At 48.8% G+C, this 19,429-nt stretch overlaps 1 protein-coding gene across 2 annotated transcripts; it reads right to left on the bottom strand.

Moving 5' to 3' along the window:
• Positions 1 to 429: 429 nt before the first annotated feature.
• Positions 430 to 14,949, bottom strand: DYNLL2 (dynein light chain LC8-type 2). 2 transcript variants are annotated; one of them, XM_081890767.1, is made up of 3 exons: positions 14,627 to 14,949; positions 5,108 to 5,246; positions 430 to 2,051 (listed from the first exon to the last, which is right to left on the bottom strand). In XM_081890767.1, exons 2-3 carry the CDS (start codon positions 5,237 to 5,239, stop codon positions 1,914 to 1,916), a joined length of 270 nt encoding a protein of 89 aa, XP_081746893.1. In that variant the 5' UTR covers positions 5,240 to 5,246; positions 14,627 to 14,949; the 3' UTR covers positions 430 to 1,913. The 2 variants fall into 2 exon arrangements, with proteins under 2 accessions (XP_081746893.1, XP_081746894.1); XM_081890768.1 differs by having other exon boundaries at positions 14,826 to 14,924.
• Positions 14,950 to 19,429: the final 4,480 nt, after the last annotated feature.

The following is a 19,429-nucleotide window of genomic DNA, read 5'->3' as shown; positions in this document are numbered from 1 at the left end:
CTGGACACTGTTCTTAAATGTGCCAATTCCTGCTCTCTCGGTGTGTTTTAATGTTTTTGAAAAAGAAATGTTTAATTTCAAGCAACTGCACTTAGGAAGGAAACTTTTTTTTCTTCACTCCATGAAGTATCAACATATTCTCAAGTTAAGATTCATGCTGGCAGGGACAGTGGCAAACTTCCTTTTCTGGAGAGCAATTTTTCTGTGTGAGCATGACCATTGAAGCACCTCACTCTAACACAAGGCAGTTCCTCTTCTGCCCCCTGTTATCTTTAGATGGGAGACACATAATCAAATTCAAGAGCTACATCCACCTCCTGTCGTGTGTGTTTTTTGGGAGGAAAGGGGTGTTAACAAGCTGATTCTAACAAAACTCTGCATGATACTTTTAGGCATACTTTGGATTGTCGCACAGACACCACAAACGTGTTTTTCAGAGACAGTCTGGGTCACCCTTGTTTATTTTTTCACAGCCAAAAGGGAGAAAAAGTTATTGACATGCTTTCCTTCCCGCCAAATCCCAGGTTATACAAGCACAGATGAATCCCCATCTCCTTATGATCTAAGCTCTGGAGTCAGTTCCAACTCCTTAGGTGATTTTTGAGGAGTGGGGAGGTCAGAGTGGTTCCTTCCCCACCTAATTTGTAGACTTCTTAACTGCAAAAGCAACTAGGTGTTTCAGCTAAAGCACTTCCAAGGAATGATCTTGCAAAAGAAAAACAGAGAAGGGAGCAACTGGAGCAACTGGACACCTTTGCTATAGAACTGAAATCATACAATCTGCTTCTCAAAAGGCAGCTAACTGTTGAGAAGGTGGGGTGAGGGAGACACAAAACGATCAGGAAAGGGCTTCTGTACACCAGCCACCATGTTGGGAGTTATGTGGAGATTGAGTATCTCCAAGTAAAAGCAGAGGCAGACTACAAGCACAGCCAACACGGAGCCACCGATTTGGAACAGGATCTTCCCACACAAACAAGTGACTGGAAGCGAAGTGGCAAATAAGGCAAGGCTGACTCAAACTGGGATGAGGAGAAGCCTGGTCACAGTTTTCTTGCATCATGAAGACACACGGCTGGGCCACGTGCCCAGCCAATACTCCAGCACAAAAATATGAGGCAGCTCCCTTCAAAATGGCTTTCTGGGGGGGTGGGGGTGCAATAATGTATTTCGGACCAAGATAACCCACTTCGGAAATACGGCACTTAAAATTCCATTTTACAGCTAAATACCAGGTGCCACCCATTTTTACTGTCAAATATTAGGCATGTTTGAGAGACGGTTTTGCATCAAGAAGAAACAAAGAAGACCACCTTTTTTCCCCTTTTACAGCCAAGGCAACTTAACAAGGAGAACAATGCACTCTTTGGGGACAGAAAAGCTGGCTGGATTTTTTTAAAAAGAAAACATTGAGTACCTCATTTCAAGCCAGATTCTGACCCTTAATTGCCATTTTTGGGGGTCTGCTTACAACCAGCTTCTGAACCTTTCAAAAGGAATTTAAAAACCAAAGGATTTCTTTAATGGAATTTTAGAGATTCTCTTTTTATTTCATTTCTCCTTCCTGCTTAAAGGCCATTTGTTGAAGCATTTTTAATTTTATTTTTTTTACAGTTCTCCTAGTGCAAAAGAAAATTAAAAAGAAAAAGAAAAAGAGCAGAAACCGAAAACAAGGAACATGAAAAAGATGCTGCTGCCTTACTTCTCCCAGGCAACCAAAAACAAAAACAAAACGAACAGAATTTTAGGTGGTGTTTTTACTGCAACATATACACATTAAATATAGTTTACAGTCCATGCAGCGGCGCAACCATGGTTGAAGGGTTCCTGGGCCCCCGCCTTCAGTGCACTACAGTCCATGTTCCTCGCCCGCCGTCATCGCGTCCCCCCCTCCACTGCCGTCTGCCTGCCTCCTAGCCCGACTTGAAGAGGAGAATTGCAACCTGGCCCAAATAGAAATAAATGAAATGCTTCGTCTCGTGCGTTACGTAGCTGCCGAAATTCCTGCCCACGATGCAATGCCAAGTGGGGTTGTATTTCTTGTCAAATTCCTGAATGGGGAGGGGGAGAGAGAGAGAGAAGGGGGGAGAGAGAGGAAGTTATTGAAATGCAACAGCATCAAAAGGAGGCAGATCTGTGCCCCAAGGAGATTACAATAGAGGAATTGGGAAGTGTGTTTCGGAGTCCAGAGGCCCTCAGCCAGAGCCTGTCTTGGCCAAGCACTGGCGCTAGGCCCATCCTCACACAATCCTGCTCCTGGGCAACCCCTGCATTGTTTCCTTCAGCTTGGGGGCAGGGAAAAGATGGATCAATACAGTCCTGGAGTCCAACCCACCCGGAGGCCAGCTTGAGACATATTGATAGGCCTAACAGCTACAATGAAGAGGTGCCTCCCATAATGCTTTGCAGTGTTGCGCAGAACAGAGTTAGGCAACTCATCCCCAAGCAGTGCGTGGCTTTGTCAGTCAGTATCTTCTAAAGATATAGCACCAGCCACAGAAGGTCCCAGGTTCAATCCCCAGGTAGTGTTGGGGTAGATTGCCTGTACAAAACCCCGCTGCCAGTCAGCGTAGACAATACTGAGTTAGATGGACCAATGGGTCAGTATAAGGTCGCTTCCAATCAGGGCCGAAAGCCATGGAGGCAGGACCTTGGAGAGCAGGGTTCAAATCCCCACTCAGCCATGAAGCTCAGTGGGTGACCTTGGGCCAGTCACCAACTCTCAGCCTAACCTGCCTCACAGGGCTGTTGTGGGGATTATATGAGGAAGGTGAAAACCACATACGCCACCTTGAGTTCCTTGGAGAAATAGGTGGGATATAAATGCGAAGAACAAAGCCTTTCGGTTATAATTAATTTCATAGAATTGTAGAGTTAGAAGGGACCGCAAGGGTCATCAACTCCCTGCGGTGCAGGAATATTGAGTGCAGAGTAGCAGTAACTCTTCCAAAATAACTGATTCCCAAAAACTGGCATTCAGAGGCCTCCTTCCTCTGACAGTGGAGAGATACTATCTAGAACAGAACATTTTTATCAAGGCAGAAGCAGTGTAAAGTGTCACAGGCCTCCTGAATGCCTATTTTTAAAGGCAGGTTTCCCCCTGCTTACGGGAGACATTGCAGTGTAGTTTTACTATTTACCATTTTACTGTATTTTCTTATTCATGGATTTTGTTTCCATGGGTTTCTGTGTATTTCTGGCTTGTGGTAGGGCGGGGAGATGAACTTACTGGTGCTTTATGTGAATTGCTGACTGATTCTGCATATTAAGCCGTATATAAATATTAATACTGTACGCTGAAATAAAAAGGCAGCCTTGACTTTTGCCACACCCTTGCCTGGCTGTTCTGTGACAGGCAGAGAGCCAAGCCAGCCCCATGAAATCCATTAGCACATGTACCCAGTCAAGAGCTTTATTTTAAAGAGGTCTTGCAAGCTCTTTATCTCCGGGTCATGGGTTTGAGCCCCACGTTTCCTGCATTGCAGGGGGTTGAATCAGATGACCCTTGAGGTCCCTTCAAACTCTACAATTCTATGATTCTAAGATGCTTTGAACATTGTTTCCCAGCAGGGAGGTAGCCAAGAAATAAGGGGGGGGGGCGTTACTGGTTTGTTTCCGTTCTTATTTTAAATATGTATTTTGTGTTTTTTTACATTGTGAACCACCCTGAGATCTACAGGCAAAAGGCAGCCTACAAATTTAATTAATTGTAATAATAAATAATTTGGAAGCAAATGAAAATGGGATTATACAAATCCATCAAGGATAGTAGCCGACAGTCGTGCTTTATCAATTCAATTCCTTCTAAAACATGCAGGGTAAAAGTTGGTAACAGAATAAGCTCTGTAAGTACATAATATGTTTTATCTTAATCTTACTGGATCAGATTGTTACTATTAATGTTTGATGTTTTATTATTTTTATATGTGCTGGAAGCCGCCCAGAGTGGCTGAGGCAACCCAGCCAGATGGGCGGGGTATAAATTAAAAAATAGCATGATTTATTTTTACAGCGGTACCTTGGTTTAAGAACAGCCCCTATTTGGTTTACGGACTCCGCAAAACCGGAAGTAGTGTCCTGGTTTGCGAACTTTACCTCAGTCTAGGAACAGAAGTCGAATGGTGGAAGGGCACTGGCGGCAGGAGGCTTCATTAGGGAAAATGCGCCTCGGTTTAAGAAAGGTTTCGGTTTAAGAACAGACTTCCAGAACGGGTTAAGTTCGTAAACCGAGGTACCACCATATTTATTATTCTACTGCATTTGCATCCTACCTTCGCTCCAAAGAGCTCAAGGTGGCAGATGTTTCTCCCCCTCCTCATTCAATCCCCACAACAGCCAATTAATGTAGGTTCAGCTGAGAGAGGCAGCAACTGGCCCAGTAAGCTTCAAGACCAAGTGGGGATCCGAACCTACATTGCACTGGTTCAGAACTTGCCAGCTGCCAAGAAAGGGGTTGGCCAAGAAGAACAGGAATGGAGGGCTGGTGACCACATGCCCCAGTCACTTCCTTGGAGATTCTGTCTTGTCATGGCAGAATGCGACTGATGAAACCCTGAGATGACCCAATCCATAATAAATAATAATAATAAATTTTTATTTATATCCCGCCCTCCCCAGCCGAAGCCGGGCTCAGAGCGGCTAACAACAATAAAATAATACAACATTCTCAAATCATTTCATTATAAAATTAATTCAAATCAAATTGATGGCAACCACTGGGCTAGAGTTCTGTGAAGATTGCCAAAGGAGGGAGTCAGGCTGTGCCCTGGCCAAAGGCCTGGTGGAACAGCTCTGTCTTGCAGTCCCTGCGGAAAGATGTCAAGTCCCGCAGGGCCCTAGTCTCTTGTGGCAGAGCGTTCCACCAGATCAGAGCCACAGCCGAAAAAGCCCTGGCTCTGGTTGAGGCCAGCCTAACCTCTCTGTGGCCCGGGATCTCCAAGACGTCTTTGTTTTAAGACCGTAAGGTCCTCTGTGGGACATACAAGGAGAGGCAGTCCCATAGGTACGAGGGTCCTAGGCCGTATAGGGCTTTAAAGGTTAAAACCAGCGCCTTAAACCTTAAATCAAGGCTCTTTTTCCTCTCTCCCAAGTGCGGGTGCCACAATACCTTTTTGATGTATGCCGCTATGTCCTTTTCTATGTTGTACTTCTCCATGGCCTGAGTGGCGCAATCGACAGCATCTTGCTGCATGTCCTCGGACATGTCCGCATTCTTGATCACTGCCTTTCTGTCAGACATGATGGACCTGCCGGGAGGAAGCCAGAGAGGAAGGTCAAGTCACATTGCAGATCACCACGGGATCTGCCACGGCGCCACCCCTTGGAATGGCGGCTTGCAAGGAGGCAGGGCTGGGTTGAGGGGCAGACTGAACCTGTGCTGCGTCCAATACAATGAATGAGCCGCCATGGCTGCTTCTCTATCAGCTTTCAAAACAGGTTCACGCATGGGGCTAGTCCACAAGAAAAGCACACCTTGCACTGTAAAAGCAGTGGGATAGCTTGTTTGCTTGATCGGCAGCCATTTATTCTGGTGTGCCAGCGACCCTCCCTCCATCTGTTTCAGTCCAACCTGATTGAGAAAATGTGTGTTTTTAAGCAAGTGGCCCTCCCTTTGTGACTGGGGAAAGGGGCAGTTTGGTGTGTTGCATTTTGTGGAGGCCTGATCTATCAGCACTGGGCTTCCACGCAAATGCACTCTCAACGCAAGGACTGAACACTGCAAACACACCTCCACTGCTCTCACTTCCACTGCCATTAGTAGATGCTAGAGTTCTTGGAGAAATCATCTGCAGTGGTTAACTCGGGTTACATAGGCTTCAGGTTCATACGCTTCAGGTTACACACTCCGCTAACCCAGAAATAGTGCTTCAGGTTAATAACTTTGCTTCAGGATGAGAACAGAAATCGGGCTCCGGCAGCAGCAGGAGGCCCCATTAGCTAAAGTGGTGCTTCAGGTTAAGAACAGTTTCAGGTTAAGAACGGACCTCCGGAATGAATTGAGTACTTAACCCGAGGTACCACTGTATTGTTCACTCTATAGCAAGGATAGGGTACCTGGTGTTGCTAAGACTACAACTCCCATCAGCCCCAGCTAGCATGGCCAGTGGTCAGGGATGGCCAGAGTTGTAGTCCAGCAGTATCTAGAGGGCTGCAGGCACCTTAACTCTTGATCTGGTTAAGTCAGGCTGTTGCTTGCAAAACTACTATTTCTACCTAGCCAGCAAACCTACAACCACGGAGTCAGACCTGTACCACCTTATGCTGAACCCACATGCTCTGTAATTGCCAGACCAGCAAGATTTCAGGCCAATGATGCAGAAGGTCTCAGGTCCAATCCCTGGCCTCTCCAGGTGGGACTTGGAAAGATTCCCTGCCCCAAACCCTGGAGAGTCACTGCCAGTCAGTTTTGACCAGGCATCCCCAAACTCGGCCCTCCATATGTTTTTGGACTACAACTCCCATCATCCCTAGCTAACAGGACCAGTGGTCAGGGATGATGGGAATTGTAGTCCCAAAACATCTGGAGGGCAGAGGTTTGGGGTGCCTGGTTTTTAGACAATAGTGAACAAGACAGGACCAATGCTATGACTCACTATTAAGGCTGCTTCCTATGGGCCTAAGATGCTTTTGGATAGGGCCTCAGAATCGGGCCCAGTGCACCCGGTCAGCAGACGTCAAGTTGTAAAGCTGTTTCAGGTGGCAAGGAAGGGCTAACATGTCCAAAATATGCCCGGAGGGGGTGAATAAGCTGTTCCCTTCTATCAGACCCTTCTAGAGAGCTAGGTCCCAACGGAACTGTACATTTAAAACAGTATCCTACCACCTTAAACAGTCGTGGCTTCCCCCCAAAAAATTCCTATTCCCAGAGCTAGAATTCCCAGAATCCCTTGGGAAGAATGACGGGGAAGTGCAGCTCTGTGAGGGAAACTCTTCACAACTCCCAGGACCCTGAACCAAGCAACAGTTCCCAGGATTCTTTGGGGGAAGCTGCAACTGTTTAAAGTGGTATGATACTGCTTTAAACGTATAGTGCAGATGGGACATTAGTGCAATCAAGATCCGGCTTTACCAGGTAGGGAGAAAAGGAAAACGAGAAGGCAACAGTCCACTGGCAGCCTCAGATGCAACGGTTCAGCAAGCCCCTGTTCTGCATCTTTTTTGAACCGGACACCACGGCTGAAATCCTTGACGTTTTAATGCAGATTTGTACTGCCACACTGGGCCTCTTTTATAAAAATAGGAAGAGTTCCCCAACCTGATGTCCTCTAGATGTCACTGGGACTCCCACCAGCCAGGATGGCAGATAGCCAGGGATGACAGGCAGTATGGTGCAGTGGTTAAAGAGTGTTCAAATAAAACCTGGGAGACCAGGACGTTCAAATCCTCACCCAGTCAAGCAAGTCACTGGGTGACCTTGGGCCATCAGCCTAAACTACCTCCAAGGTCATTGAAAGGATAAAATGGGGAGGGGGAGAACCACATATACCTCCTTGAGGGTGCGAGTTTGGGGAACCTGGTGAAGGATCTAACCTCTGCAGGTGGGACTACCATATGTTGCCAGTTCCCACCCTCCCTGACCAATTCTGGCCATACTGGTTGGGGATTATTGAGAGGGCCTCAGATTCCCCGTCCTGGCCTCCCTCAAGCAGGCAGATTCAACCCCTTTCTTACCTACCAGCATACAGTTAAAACCGCATGTGTGAACACCATTTAAATATCCAAAACATGTACCTGGGACAAAAATCTCCATTTAGAAGGCTCTTTGAAAGAGGAAGAGGGACCAGCAGGCACCAAAGATAACAACAGAGATGGCGCCCGTCTGATACACAACAAGATGGAATCCCAAAGGGTAGCGGAATCCACCCTAAAGGTCCAATTCCTGCTCTGTGCAGAACAGACCTTCTGTTCAAACGGTCTCTGCAAGAGACATTCTCTCCTTCAGAGCACAGTGATCAGCTGAGTATACAAGGGGTGAGACAGTTTTTAAGGCCTCCTGATCCCAAGGCCTATAGGGTCGTGTGCATATGGAGCACCTTAAACTCTGCTTGGTACTGTTCTGAGGACAACAAATCAGAACAATGCCATCTCTTCCCTTCATATATCTCTCTCTCGTATCAAAACCCCCCATCTCCATTACTCCACTATCACTGAGCTATAAGTACATGTAACAGAAACGTATATAGACTTTTCCATTTTTGGCTCTCACCTCCATTTCCATCTCTTATGGGCAATGCTAGATTTGTAAGCTCCTCAAGGCCACAACTGCCCACCCATCTCATGAGTTAAATCCTGCATTGGCTGCACACTCAGCAGGGAACAGGCATGGGCAGACAAAGCAAACAGGATTTAACTTCCTGCTCACCAGCAGATGCCCGGGGAGTTAAATCCTGCTCAGTTCTTCAGGATTCCATGCAAAGGTCTTCCCGATTCAAGGAGTTTGTATGGAACCCCCTGCTAAAATGAAGGGACCTCTGGTTCTAGCAGCTCCTTGCAAGGTGCTTTGAAACCCCAGCTTCAAAGAACTTTGCATCTGACGCCAGGTAATTGGCAGGCTGGCAACTCTGCCCGCCTGTCAAACTTGGCCAGCAAGGCCGATCCCAAAAGAATCTGGCCCAGGGAGCCAAAAGGTTCCCCACCCATTGCAGACCACACCCCACACTGGCACGGAATAAACAGGACCCTTAACCCTCCCTAGCCAACATTCAAAGGCTGAAGGTCAGCATTTTCTTGCAAGCCTCCACCAACAGATCCCAAGAGCTGCAGTTCCCAAAGCTTTCAATGCCCACACTAATGCATGCAGCCACCACCCACTGAAATAACTTGGCCATACATGAGCTTCATAAATGGCAGTTTACATAGCCAATCACCCACAGACTTTCACTGGGGTGGGTGGAGAGTCTCTCTACTCAGCTGCCTTAACCACAAACAATGCAGAGCCGCGAAAGGGTTGAGCCACAGATGCAAACGCTACAAGGAAGAAGAAGCGAGGTCTGTCTCTGTGGCCATGTCCACATGACCAATTTAATAACCAGGGCTGTGGTTGTGGTTGTTTTATAAAGGCTGCTCAATCACGTCACTCACACCCCTTCCCAACTGACATCTTTTAGGAACATTAGAAACCGCCCAACAGTTAATTCCCATGACAGAGAGTAGAAGCCGTGACAGTTAAGCCAGACTTTTAAACCTAAGTTACTAGTCCACACGATTGACACGCTGCCCGCCTGCCGATCCACAGCCTGTTAATTTGTGCCACACAACATGTGCAAGTTTCAACAGCCTCTGTGCCTTGGTCACAGGCAACTAGTTCCACTTAGCATAAGCAAATAGATAGCCGTTTTGGCTGGTAGCCGTAGGTAAATTCTAGCTCTACTGTCAGAGGCAGAAGACCAGGTGAGAATACCAGGTGTAGGGGGATCCATGGGGGAGGGGGGACCCTGCTTACGGGCTTCCCATTGGTCACTGCGAGAACAGGACACTGACTAGCGGGTCTTTCTGCTGCTCTTCAAAAGCAGGTTTTTGGAAGAGCTTTCACTCTGGCATAAGCTCATCGCAATCAGGACATTCCCCAGCAACCATGCAGAATGACAGTTCCTGAGATTCTCTAATCCACAGCCATTTAGCAAGCAATGAGCGAGCCAGAGTTTACTCAGAGGACACCAATCCAGATTCCCCTGCCTGCAGGAGGAGTTCAACTGACTTTGCAAATACAGTACCAAACCTTATCCACCCAGAATCATAAGCGTTCCCCAGCCCCCTGCAGTGTTAATGCCAGAATGGTTGCAAAGTGGAAGGCAGGGTGGTGTTAACAAGAAGCCCTGAGCCTTCCCAGAACCACAGTTTGCAGGAATCTCTTGAACAGGAGTGAAGAACAGCAGGTTGGAATGTGCCCTGGAACTCTGATGCTTCCTCTTGCCTGCATGAATGGAGAACAGGTGTGTGCGCGCGCGTGTGTAGAAACCAGCCCTGATGTACAAACTACAAAGTCAACATTTATATGCTTGGCCCCACCCACTTTTCCTCCAGCCCCGCCCACCACTGCCATGTGGCCTCTGGAAGGTCCTGTAAAAGGGTAAAAAAATTCCCCACCCTTTGCTCTCGAAATAACCGTAACTACCAAATTCAAAGATTTGGGAAGGGGGCCCAGCTCAGCAGAAGAGCACCCAAAGCTGGGTGTGCACCTGGGCCACGACATCTCCCATTAGGCGGAGGATCAGGTAGCTGCTGCCAGCCAGAGCAGACAACACTGAGGTCGATGGACAAGTGGTCTTAACCTGATATAAAGCAGCTCCCTGCATTCGTGGCAGAGATGTGGCTGGGGCAATCAGCCAGCAAGATGATACTCAAGAAACAAAGGGTGTGAACAGCAAGCTGATTAACTGACCCCACCCCTGCACACATACACAGTCCTTCTATGAAAGAGCTACTGGGAAAATTTTCAACTATATTGTCAGCAGCTTATCCAGCTTTTTACACGCTGCACCACCCACTGGCAACTAAGGCAAGCAAGCCAGCTTCCTTATAGGCCAACCACTACTAAGAACATGTGCTTGAGCTTGCTTTCCCCTCCTCCCTCCCCATTCTTTTCCCTCGTGTGTCATGACTTTTCTGTTGTAAGCCTGAGGGCAGGGGCTGTCTTAATACAGATTTCTGCAAGCTGCTCCATAAAGCCTTTTTCTTTTTTTTGCGCATTAAGTCTGGGGTATAACTGCCACAAATGAACAATTACTTAAAAAAAAGAAGAAGAAGAAGAGGAAGAGTTTTTCCGTCTGGAAGCACTGAGACTGCATGCTGAGAGTGATTCCCGTCTCTTGGCAGGACCTCAAAAGGGACAGAAGGAATAGCTTTGTTGCAGCCGTTAAAACATCGCTATCCAAGAGCGAGGAAGGAACCCGGAACCCGTTACATAATAGCCATGGCCAAGGTTACAATTATCCAAACCTTTGTTATCCTCCCTGCCCACCAGTTTGAAGACTACCCTGTGCATCCCTCTCTGCCTAAAAAACAACATTATTGCATTTACCATGAAGGAGCTGCTACATTTACTGGAACTGTAACAAGAGGAAGACTCCCACTTTGCACACACAAAAAAAACTTTGAAAGGATATGGGGTTTGCTACAGTCCTAAACCAGCCGCAAGGAACCAGTGGCCCTCCAGATGTTGATGAACTACAACTCCCATCAGCCCCAGCAAGCCTGGCTGATGGGGCGAAGCATGTCAGCAACATCTGCGGGGCCACAGGTTCCCCTCACCTGTCCTAGACAGAAGAGCCAGCCTGTCATTGCTAGCCTGCAAGGCCTCTTGGCACCGATGCAGGGAATTGATTCAACCCAGCAGCCACGTTCTTCGGCTTCCACTTGCTCCCATTTCACAGGTGAGGTAAAGAGAGGCCTTCCCTGCAGGAGGAGCGGAAAGCACCCTGGAAGTTTAGGAACAGCATCCAAGGCGAGGCCGATGGTGTCCCACCATGCTCTTGGAAACAGAAGCCCAAATGAAAACCAACTCGATTTTGAAAGATCGAGGGGCACCGAGGGAAGCAAAGAGATTAGCCCCCCCCCCTCCACTGGGGTCCCAAAGTGCACACTTCCCCCCAGCAAGTTAATTCGTTTTTATTTTCCTCCATTGAGGAAGCTGCATTATATACTGAATCAAACAACGCAGTCCATATAGCCTACTACTGCACCTGGGACCTGCGCATGGCAATGCTGTCGCTTTACCCTCTCCTCTAAAAGTCCGGCCTGTAAGAAATTCAAAGCACCGTCCTCAGGGGAACACTTGCTGCAGAGCCAGGGATGTTGCCAGAACAGGTTGAAGGGCCAAACCGTCCCGCCAGCCAGTCGTGTCCTGGGGTCACCCGTCTTCCAGCAGCGTATTAGTTCCACTTGAACTCAACACCAAGCTTATCAGTACCCGTCTCGGCTAAGATGAACTTAAAAAAACAACAACACAAAAACCAGGGAAGGCATTTACGTAGTTTCTTCTAATAGGGTAAGCCAGTCTCTCCGCAAAATATTTACAGCATGAATATGGGGGGTGCAGGGGTAGAACCCCCAAAGGACCTTACATTGGATACATGCATGCAGGCCCCTTGCAACAGCACCGGGGAAAAGGGCTGTGGCTCAGTGGTTAGTGCACCTGCCGTGCTTGCAGAAGGTCCCATGTTCAATGCTAAGGTAGAGCTGGGAGAGACATCGGCCAGTCAGTGCAGGCAGCAGTGAGCTGGACCACGCACCCCCAAAGTCGGCCCTCCAGATGCTTTGGGACTACAATTCCCACCATCCCTGACCACTGGTGCTGTTAGCTAGGGATGATGGGAGTTGTAGTCCCAAAACATCTGGGGGGGCCGAGTTTGGGGGTGCCTGAGCTAGACAGACCGACTCAGGACAAAGGGAGTCCCTGTGCACCATCTGCCCCCTGCCCTTGCTATGGACATCACTTCTAGAACAGTGAGGACAATTCAATAATTTGTGTGGCATGGGCTGGGAGGGGAGAGAAGGGATTTATTCAAAAGCCCTATCATAAAGGAAGCTGTCTTCTCCTTGGCCAGGACCCCCCCCCCCTGCAATGACAGGGAAACTTTGGAGGAGAATGCAATGGGGTGGGCGTCCTGCCCGCCCCCCAACAAAAATCCTGGCTATGCTCATAGTGGGCAGGCACATTACCCCAGGGCGCGTCCCCCAGAATCCTTGCAATATACACCATCCTCATGTCTCAGTGATGGGAGTTCTGCTCCGATCCCCCAACAGCCAAGTCACAAGGAGGACAGTAATTGGAGGACCACAAGCCTGGGTTGCAGAAAGGGATGCAGCTCAAAAACAGAGCATGCAGGTTTGATCCCCAGCATCTCTGGGTAGGGCCAGGAAAGGATCTCTGCCTGGATCCCTAGAGATCCACTGCCAGGCGGCGTCAACAATGCTGGACCAATGTCCTGACTCATGTTCACGCATGCATGGGGGTGGGGAAGGTGTGTGCGCCGTTATCACCTGCCCAGCCAAACACAAATGCCACAAAAGGCTTGTTTACAACATCAGCCATTTAAAACCCAGTCCCTTTTACTCTTGCAGGGATAGTGCCAGTCTGAGCAGCCTGGCGGGGTTGGCGGGAGGGCGAAGGAAGCAAGAGAGCGGCGGGTGCCACTCCGAGGTCCTTGGCAGAAAAAGTGGGGCGTAAAAACACAATAGTAAATAAAACGGCACTTGGGAGGCGGCGATTCTCTTTCCTCCGGCGAGCATCCTCCCTTACTATGATGCTGCTGCAATGGGGAGTTTCCCTTTAATACAGCCTCTATCTCTTTTTTGGGGGGGGGGTGAGAAGCAAGGAGAGGGTGGCTTGTAGAGTAAGCCCCAGAGGCCACACCACACATACAATCTTCCTTGGATCGTGCCCAAGTTCAGCTCCACCTGCAGGTTCCAAAGGTGGCAACAGCCTCCCCAGCTAGAAAAAGGCCTCGGCAATGTTTTTTCCCCTCCCTTTTTTTTTTCTTAAAGCCTTCCAAGTCCCTACTCTAGAAGGATCCATGCTCAATCCCATGATCTCGGCTCCCTCCATCCCTGACAGGGACGTCACTGGACCTCGAAGCCAAGGGCAGCACCGACAGAATCCCATTGGCTCTGCTGCAACCCTCCTAGGAAGAGCAAAGGCAGCTTTTTAAGTTTGTCCCACCCTTAAAGGCAACCATCACAGACCTGAACCTGTCCTTTGCAAGGGGGGTTTCCCTCCCCCCCCATGGGGATCTAAACAATCCTTCTTCCAGCTCCTATGTCACAAAGGGGCTTCCTAGCAAGGCTTTAGGAATCTTATTTTTTCACCAGCACTCCCAAAAGTCTCCAGTCTGATTTCAGGCTTGACCTTGGGGTTTTTTTTGGGAGGGGGGGCATAGTATTAATATTTAATTTATCCGATTTTAAAAATCAATATATTGGGGGGGGGGGGGAGAGAGAAAGAACTGGCTACTTGATTCCAGAATGAAATGTTATAATACCAGCTGCATCCCAATCAACACTCGCACAACTACTGCAGAGGTGAGCAAGAAAGCCAAGCGGATGGACAGTTTGCATACACAGACACACTATATATATATATATATATATATATATATATATATATATATATTGGGAGGGTATAGCTCAGAGTTAGCAGAAAGAGGTAGATCCACAGAAACCGCGTCTGCCAAGTTTGGTACAAAGGAAGGTAGATTGTACACTCAATACCCAGCAGCTCTGCCCGCTTTGGGGGGAGAGTGGATTGGGGGGGGGGGAGCAGCCTGGGTTGCAATCCTCTGCACCCTTACCTTTGAATAATTGTGTAAAAAAATATATAAAAGTCCCACTGGGGCTTTCTGAACTCAAGGGGGTTTACTTCCGAGTAGGCATGCATGAGATTGCACTAGGCGCAGGAGCCTAAGGGGCGTGGACTAAAACAGGGGGAAAAAATGAAAAATAAGAAGGGAGGAAGGAGGGGCGGCCAAAATCAAGCATCCCCATCACTTCCAATGGCCAGAACCCCTCGCTGCTCGCGCAACTATTTGAGCGCCCCCCCCCCCATCAACCCCTCCGCCCCATCCAATTCTGCAATGGGGAAAAAAGCAAATAAAACGAATGAATAAGTCACCCGTTTGCAACCGCTTACCTTCACAGTGTTAGGCAAAGCCTCCGATTATTTATATATATATATATATTAAAAAATAATAATAATAAATGAGGGCGCGCTCTTTCCCCCCACGGCACGTCGAAAGGCAACGCTGCAAAGGCTTTCTATAGCCTCCCGACGCCCGGGCTCCAATGCGCGTTCCTGCCCCCTTTGCAAAAAGAAAAAAGGGTGAAAGCACCAGCGAAGCGTCCGATGCTGCTGTCGGCGAAGGTGGTTGGAGCGTCGCTCGCTTACTCAGCGCAGCAGCAGCAGCGCCGGCGCCCTCCGCTCTCTTCCCCCCGCGAGCCTCCTCTGGCTGCCTGCCCTGGCCCCCCCTGGGCTGAAATAGGCGCCCCTCCCCTTGCAGTAGCTCAGCCACGCTGCGCCTCCATTGGCTGCCGCAGAGCCTCGGCCCACAGCGACGTAGCGTTCTCCTCTCGCTGTTCTCTGTCTACATCTTATTTCATCCCATAATGCCACGAGGAAATTGCAGAACCAATTTTTTTGTATGGGTGGGTGGGGGGGGTGGAGAGAGACTAGGGGTGGGGCTGGAGTGGAGTTTCTCGCTTTTTGTTTGTTTGTTATTAAAACACAGCGTCGATAAATGAGCCAATGAAGAAGCGGGCGTTATTATTATTATTTTCCCTGCTCAGGATCTGGGTCTTCTCTCTCCGCTTCCTCCTTCTTTTCTCTCTCTCTCTCTCTCTCTCTCTCTCTCTCTCTCTCTCTTTCCTGGCAGGGAGCAGCTTGGAACAGCTGCATCGCCAGGCAGAACTGCAACAGGTGTAGCTTTATCTCAGCATCACTGGGGGGGGGGGTGTTTGAAGCTACACCTGTTGCATTGCTGCCTTTCAAAGGAGCGCTGGAATGAGGAAATGCAGCTGGTGGAGGGGGAGAGATAGTTTGCCTGTAGGTAGAAGCCTTTGGGTTAGGTAACAGAGAATACAACGTCCACTTGCTTAGGTGGGAATAAGCCCAATGGAACTCAGTGGGACTTACAGTGGTACCTCGGGTCAAGTACTTAATTCGTTCCGGAGGTCCGTTCTTAACCTGAAACTGTTCTTAACCTGAAGCACCACTTTAGCTAATGGGGCCTCCTGCTGCTGCGGTGCCACTGGAGCACGGTCTCTGTTCTCACCCTGAAGCAAAGTTCTTAACCCGAGGTACTATTTCTGGGTTAGCGGAGTCTGTAACCTGAAGCCTATGTAACCTGAAGCGAATGTAACCCGAGGTACCACTGTATTTCTGAGTAGATGCCCATAGAGTTGCACTGGAAGTCACACTGGCTTGGGTGTTATTTGCAAATATTGTTTGAATGGGAGGTGAGGTGGGACTTCCTTGGAGCAAGGAAAAACAGAATGTAACACCCCCCCCCCATTTATACGGTTCTTAAATTGATTGTTTAAGAAAAAGCTGTGTCTTTTGATCCTGGGGGCTGCATGACCAGAGGTAAAAATGGCATAGACCAGTGGTAATAATCTTCACCTTGGTGCAGCTGGCTACATTCCAGCTATGGAATAGTCAGTGGTTTCCATATGTGCACCCACCGCCCCGTAAATATCAGTCTGTCTACCATCCAGGCAAGCAAGAGGCATTATCATATAATGAGAAAATTCCAGCCAGGCATAATGGCTCAACTGGTAGAGTATGAGATTCTTCATCTCAGGGTTGTGGGTTCAATCCCCACATTGGGGCTGGACTAGATGACCCTTATGGTCCCTTCCAACTTCATAAGTGCTCAAGGGGGGTATGAAGCAGGGCTAGTGAGGGGTGTGGCCTGGGGAGACTGGGTGTGGCTTGGGCAGGGGGCCAGGGAGGATGGCGAGGGCCAGAGAGAGACCTGGAGGGCCTAATTCAGACCTCAGGCCTGAGGTCCCTCAACCTATATATGCGGAGATCAGAAAACAGAGGGACAATTATCCCCCCGTCCACTGAGGACAATACATGCTTATGCCAACCACCTGCCCTCCCCACTCCTGTATCTTAGAATTCGATGAGTGAAACACTTTCTCTATGAACATTTCATTTGCTGGACAAAGATCACCTGCAGAGCATACATTTAAAGCAAATGGCTTTCCCCCTCCCCGAAAGGATCCTGGAAGCTGTAGTTTGTTAAGGGTGCTGGGAATTGTAGCTCCGGGAAGTGTAAACTACAGTTCCCAGGATTCCTGGTCGGAGAGGGGCTTTAAATGTGTGGTGTGGGTGTCAACAAAGTTTGGCCAAGTTCCAGGCCTGCAAGGATTTGTGTAAGGCACAGAAGGGGAGATTTTATACAGTGTCGCTTCTCCCTTTACAGGAAACAGAAGAAGAAGAGGAGTTTGGATTTGATATCCCGCTTTATCACTACCCGAAGGAGTCTCAAAGTGGCTAACATTCTCCTTTCCCTTCCTCCCCCACAACAAACACTCTGTGAGGTGAGTGGGGCTGAGAGACTTCAGAGAAGTGTGACTGGCCCAAGGTCACCCAGCAGCTGCGTGTGGAGGAGCGGAGATGCGAACCCGGTTCACCAGATTACGAGTCCACCGCTCTTAACCACTACAGGACACTGGCTTTGCACACTGGGGTGCAAAGGACAGGATTTCCTCAGGAACACAGCAGTCCTCATTGGGACTGATGGGATTTGGGGTCCAGCAACATCTGGAGAGCACCAGAGGATTCCTGCATTGCAGGGGGCAGGACTAGATGGCCCCTGGGTGATTCTAGGAGTTATCCTTCCAGAAGGCAGAAGGGATATAGCTCAGTGGTTAAAGCTTCTGAGCCGCATGCAGAAGGTACTGGGTTCAACCCTCAACATCTCCAGGCAGAGCTGAGGGAGAGTCTGCAACCCTGGAGAATCACTGCTTTTCAGTGTAACTCAGGTGTGGGGAACCTTTGACCCTTCAGATGTTGCTGAACTACAACACCTTTCAACCCTAGCAAGCACGTCCAATGCCAAGGAATGATGGGAGCTGTATTTCTGCCACATCTGGAGGGTCAAGGGTTCCCCACACCTGATGTAAACAATATTGAGCTAGCTCAGGGTTCCCCAAACTTGGGTCTCCAGATGTTTTTGGACTACAACTCCCATCATCCCTAGCTGGCAGCAGGACCAGTGGTCAGGGATGATGGGAATTGTAGTCCCAAAACAGCTGGAGACCCAAGTTTGGGAAACCGTGAGCTAGATGAATATTTGCCATCACTGCTGTTCCTTCCCCGTCTGGAGATGTTTTCAAAGTACAGTAGAGCTGAACAGGTACCTGTCACGGCCAAGAGGCTGGATCCAGATGGTCTCTTACGCTCATTCCAGTGCCATTATTAAAAGAGGGCCTGGGGGAGGATGAACGAGGATATGGATGAAAGAAGGCAAAACGTTAAACTTACTACACGTCTCTAAAAATATGTATAAGCAACACCTGAGCTTCGCTGACTCACTCATTAAACAAAGGTGTCACGACTGCCAACACGCAGGAAAGCTGAAATGTGGTACGCGCACCATCTAATTCATCTTAATTAATGGGCAGTGGGGGAGACTGAAGGAGGAATGAAACTCGAGATCTGAAGGCGAGGGATGGAATGCTGGGCTGCAGAATCCCCTCTGCTGGCAGCCTGATAGGACAGACAGACAGACAGACAGAGAAAGAGAAGAATTTGCAGTGGCTATGAACACATATTTATTTATTTGGGACAAGTCAATAGAGGCTGCTCCATTAGGGCAAATGGGGCACTGCCCCGCCAATCTCGTTTCTCTGACATCGTTTTTATGGTGTGTTCATGATGGTTTGATCTCATGAAGGGTGTTTTGGCGGTGACACATGATCCCGCTTTCAATACTATTTACAGCTGCAAACATTTCAAGGCAGACATACTGCTTTTGTTTCCAGTCAACGCATCTCCCACAGCTTCCTGCTGAATTCCTGTAATTTTTAATATCACTAATGTTCTAGGTTGTGTAGGTTGTTTTTATTTTTATTGCTGTGCTTTACTGCAAGAGTACCCCTCCCAATGGCAATGATGTGTGGGGCTAGCCCTGGACATGTTGCTGCTTCAGGCAAAACAAAATCCTAGCCCTGCCCCCCGCCTAGCCAGCCACCAGCCGGGGTGGACTTCGGTCTTTCAAATTTCAGCAGCACCCTTTGCGAGGTCAAAATTTGGAGCCCCCTGCCTCTCGCCTTCCATTCTTCTCAATTTACTATGACTTACTTGCCATGCAGAGACATCACCTTGCCAACAAAGGTCCGTATAGTTAAAGCTATGGTCTTCCCAGTAGTGATGTATGGAAGTGAGAGCTGGACCATAAAGAAGGCTGATCGCCGAAGAATGGATGCTTTTGAGTGATGGTGCTGGAGGAGACTCTTGAGAGTCCCATGGACTGCAAGAAGATCAAACCCATCCATTCTGAAGGAAATCAGCCCTGAGTGCTCACTGGAAGGACAGATCGTGAAGCTGAGGCTCCAATACTTTGGCCACCTCATGAGAAGAGAAGACTCCCTGGAAAAGACCCTGATGCTGGGAAAGATGGAGGGCACAAGGAGAAGGGGATGACCTCTGTCGAGGTGGTTGGATAGTGTTCTCGAAGCTACGGACATGAGTTTGACCAAACTGCGGGAGGCAGTGGAAGACAGGAGTGCCTGGCATGCTCTGGTCCATGGGGTCACGAAGAGTCAGACACGACTAAACGACTAAACAACAACAAGAACAAGTTGCCATGCTCTGCGGCACCTCCTAGGCCTGGCTCCAACGCAGCGGAAGTAGTCACACTAAATCTGCCTCTGTGCCACCATTTCCTCTTCTGCAGCCTGCACCCTAACCCTAACCTCTTCCTTT

This window comes from Podarcis melisellensis (genome assembly GCF_964234715.1).
Source record: "Podarcis melisellensis genome assembly, chromosome: 15".
In the NCBI taxonomy this organism is placed as follows: Eukaryota; Metazoa; Chordata; class Lepidosauria; order Squamata; family Lacertidae; genus Podarcis; species Podarcis melisellensis.
The sequence above is the reverse complement of the archived record's forward strand: the minus strand, read 5'-3'. Positions and strand labels throughout refer to the sequence as shown.